We start from the raw sequence: 3,669 nt of genomic DNA, 5'->3' as shown, positions 1-3,669 counted from the left end.
AACCAATTCCACCGGAAAACATGTAGCCTCCTCAGATGCCAACACCACCACCACGAGCGACACTAGAGAACCCACCCAACCATAGGATATGGAACAAATTATGTCATACGTGAACAATTCCCATTTCCTCGCCAATTTGCACGGAAGAATCACATTTTCCAATAACAGTTAAAGATGATTCTTACTTGGTATAAGTAAGAAAATAAGAATAATAACCCATATGGAAACAATTCCCGCTGAATCCGGGCTTTTTCGGTCCATGTTTCCTCCCACGTATGACACAGACAAACCCCTTGACCTCCAGAAGTAGACCCTCGTTCAGCCCGACCCCATATAAACTTCCCACACCCACACATGTCCACATATCTTCTCCTCTTCTCTTCTTCTTCACTCCCTCTCTAACCTCCACATTCAAAACTCTTTCTCTCTCTCTCTCTCTCTCTCTTCTCTGTATCTCTGGGAGCCATGGATGATCTAACGGATGATTTACAAAGCATGAGTTTCAACTCAACAACAACAGCAACAGCAGAAATCAATAGAAGTACAAGTTCAGGTTCAGAAACAACAACATGGACAGCATCAAGTTTATCATGTTCAACCTCAGCAAGAACAACAACAACAAATAACAAACGGTACACACCAACTGGAGATCCATATTGGGATGGAATCAGAAGAATCAGATCTGAATCAGTCAATGGAAAAGTATCGCTAAATGATTTGAAGTTTATTCAGAGATTAGGAAGTGGTGATATCGGAAATGTTTATTTAGTGGAATTAAAAGGAGTTTCTGATGATAATAATAATAATAAAATTAATGGTTGCTGTTATTACGCTGCTAAATTGATGGATAAAAAAGAACTTGTTAGTAGGAACAAAGAAGGAAGAGCGAAGATGGAAATGGAAATATTAGAAATGTTAGATCATCCTTTTTTACCAACTCTTTATTCTTACTTAGAATCTACTGAACGGTCTTGTTTATTAACTGAGTTTTGTCCCGGCGGTGATTTACATGTTCTCCGACAGCGACAGCCTTTCAAACGCTTCGACGAGTTAGCCGTTAGGTTAGTATCACGATTCACCATCTACTTTTTATTTATTTATTTACTGTTCTAGTAAGGATCATGATGATCATTGATTCATCTTCAAGAACTATTGGTGGGAGATGAATGTTGTGGCACCCACTTATTGATGATGGTGGGCACAACACGTCGGCATTTAATGTTTTTGCGGGTTACACATATAGCGATAGCATATTTGGGGAAGAAAATAATTTTTTTTGTGAGGTTTTAGGCGGCAGTACAATTTAGACGTACAAGATTTTGACAGTCTGTGATGATTATGTTAAGCCGTAGATTCCTTTCAATCAGATTTTTAGACGGCTTTACAAAGATTTTGTTGCTGTTTTTGTCTAATAAGTGCGACTTTTTAGTCACAATCTACGACGATCAATCAACTGATTGACACCTCTACTGTGATTTAAGACCCCGCATGATCAAACGGTTAAGAATCAAAGTAGTAAACTAGATAGGTGCTTGTGGTGTACCTATTTATAGTTTCTTTGGTAAACTTTATAGCATCCATTTTAATTTGGAAATTTCTATTCTAATTCTAGAAATCTCCGTTCCGGGTTTCATTTACCTATCCGGATATTAGGGGATTGCATATAAATTAAATATTCCAAAATTTTGTCTTAGGTGTTTGGGATTATATACATGGCCAGGTGCCATGTTGTTCGAGGTAGGGCCTACCACTATCGGCTTTCCAATGACCACCGTGAATTTTAATTGCAATTAGTTTTAATATCATCACGTTAATTGATGAATAATTAAATTTTAATTCGTTGGTATTTAATGTGCATTTCCAGGTTTTACGCATCGGAGATAACAGTAGCAATGGAATACGTGCACATGATGGGAATCGTGTACAGAGATCTCAAACCGGAAAACGTTCTAGTAAGAGTCGACGGTCATATCATGTTGACTGATTTTGACCTCTCACTAAAATGCGATAATTCAACAACAAACCCTCAGATTGTCACTAATCAAACCTCTTCACCAAATCTCCCTCCGTCAACCGACCCGTCTAACAAATTTACGTCTTCGTCTTGTATTCTTCCCCACTGTATAGGGCCAGCAGTTTCATGTTTCCGACCAAGACTTCGGCGCAAGAAGAAGCAAACAAATCGAGGTGGACCAGAATTCGTCTCAGAACCAGTTGATGTCCGATCGATGTCGTTCGTGGGTACTCATGAGTACCTAGCGCCTGAAATCGTGTCGGGTGAAGGTCATGGAAGTGCAGTAGATTGGTGGACATTAGGAATATTTATGTATGAACTTTTATACGGTTATACACCATTTAAAGGGACGGATAATGATTCAACGATGGCGAATATTGTAGCTCGAGCACTAGAATTTCCTAAAGAACCTTCTGTTTCTGCTCCGGTTAAGGATTTGATAACTCAGCTGTTGGTTAAGGATCCAGTTAGGAGATTAGGTTCTACAATGGGTGCTACTGCAGTTAAACATCACCCGTTTTTTCAAGGTGTGAATTGGGCACTATTGAGATGTACCTCACCACCTCATATTCCTCCTCCATTTGTCATCCGAGAAATTGATGAGTCTGACGATAGCTGCCCTGATACACCAGTGGATTATTACTAAATGCCATTAAACGGGCTACGGTTATAATAGTACGATCGGTTGGTTTTGTATAGGAAGAATAGGGCTTATGGTTTCTTGAGTCTTCGAATGGTTCTGGCTGGCATATATTTACAGTATAAACCGTATTGTTAATTTTGAGCTGATTTCATGGCCAGTGAGATTGTTACACATACTTCTCTTTTTTTTGGATATTCTTGCTTAATTAGTTGGTAAAAAAACAGACTGATACTTCTTTGTATTTGTTTGAACATTTTTTATGTCGGAATGGAGAGCAAAATGAGCCGGTGTTTAAGATGGGTACAAAATGTTGAAACTGGCCGGTTAAGGGTAAGTTCATGGGAGGTGTATGGTGGAGATGGTGTGATAATTGATGGTTGGAAGTTTATGGACGTATCAAGCATGGATAGGGAAAGATTTTGTTTGTGGATGGATGGTATTTGTGTTTTGTTGTGCCCTACCCATGTGTGATGTTTCTGGTAGGAGGAACTTGAAAGGTTTTTAATTTTGTCACGAGGGTATTAATTATGAGCCGGTGGTCTGGAATCTATGTACCATGTATATAGGTTGTTTTAGTGTTCATAAGTCTTTCCTCCACATGGACGCTTAAATTCATGTATATTTTTCAATTGATTTTTCATGTTTCCATCTGTTAAGATCATAGATAGAAAAGAACCATCAATGCTAGGTCAAACAGATTATGTTAATTTAATGTGGTCTATGATTACGGATGAGTTACTAATTACCCCTTTTTTGATAGTAAACCCCGCCAGAGCTTTTTGGATCCTTGGCCTGGGTAATAATTTTTGGTTGATTAATTTTTGGATTTGATTTTTTGGGTTTAAAAGACAAGCAATATGATAATGTTTCAAATAACTAAAAATTCAAAGCTCATGGTTCTAATATCCTATTTGTGTTGTAGATAAACTAAAGTTAATACATAGATAAATAGAGAGAAGAATAAAGGAAGCTCTTATTAATGGATATACTCTCTTTGTACATAGATTATGGT

General features: G+C 37.9%; 1 protein-coding gene across 1 annotated transcript; it reads left to right on the top strand.

The window, feature by feature from the left end:
* Positions 1 to 388: 388 nt before the first annotated feature.
* On the top strand, positions 389 to 3,364 carry LOC113288514 (serine/threonine-protein kinase D6PKL1-like). Its single transcript, XM_026537583.1, has 2 exons — positions 389 to 1,061; positions 1,865 to 3,364. The coding sequence occupies exons 1-2, from the start codon at positions 466 to 468 to the stop codon at positions 2,658 to 2,660; spliced, it is 1,392 nt and encodes a 463-aa protein (XP_026393368.1). The 5' UTR covers positions 389 to 465; the 3' UTR covers positions 2,661 to 3,364.
* Positions 3,365 to 3,669: the final 305 nt, after the last annotated feature.

The sequence above is a fragment of the Papaver somniferum genome, chromosome 1 (genome assembly GCF_003573695.1).
Source record: "Papaver somniferum cultivar HN1 chromosome 1, ASM357369v1, whole genome shotgun sequence".
Lineage (NCBI taxonomy): Eukaryota > Viridiplantae > Streptophyta > Magnoliopsida > Ranunculales > Papaveraceae > Papaver > Papaver somniferum.
This window is presented reverse-complemented; position numbering and strand designations above follow the sequence as displayed.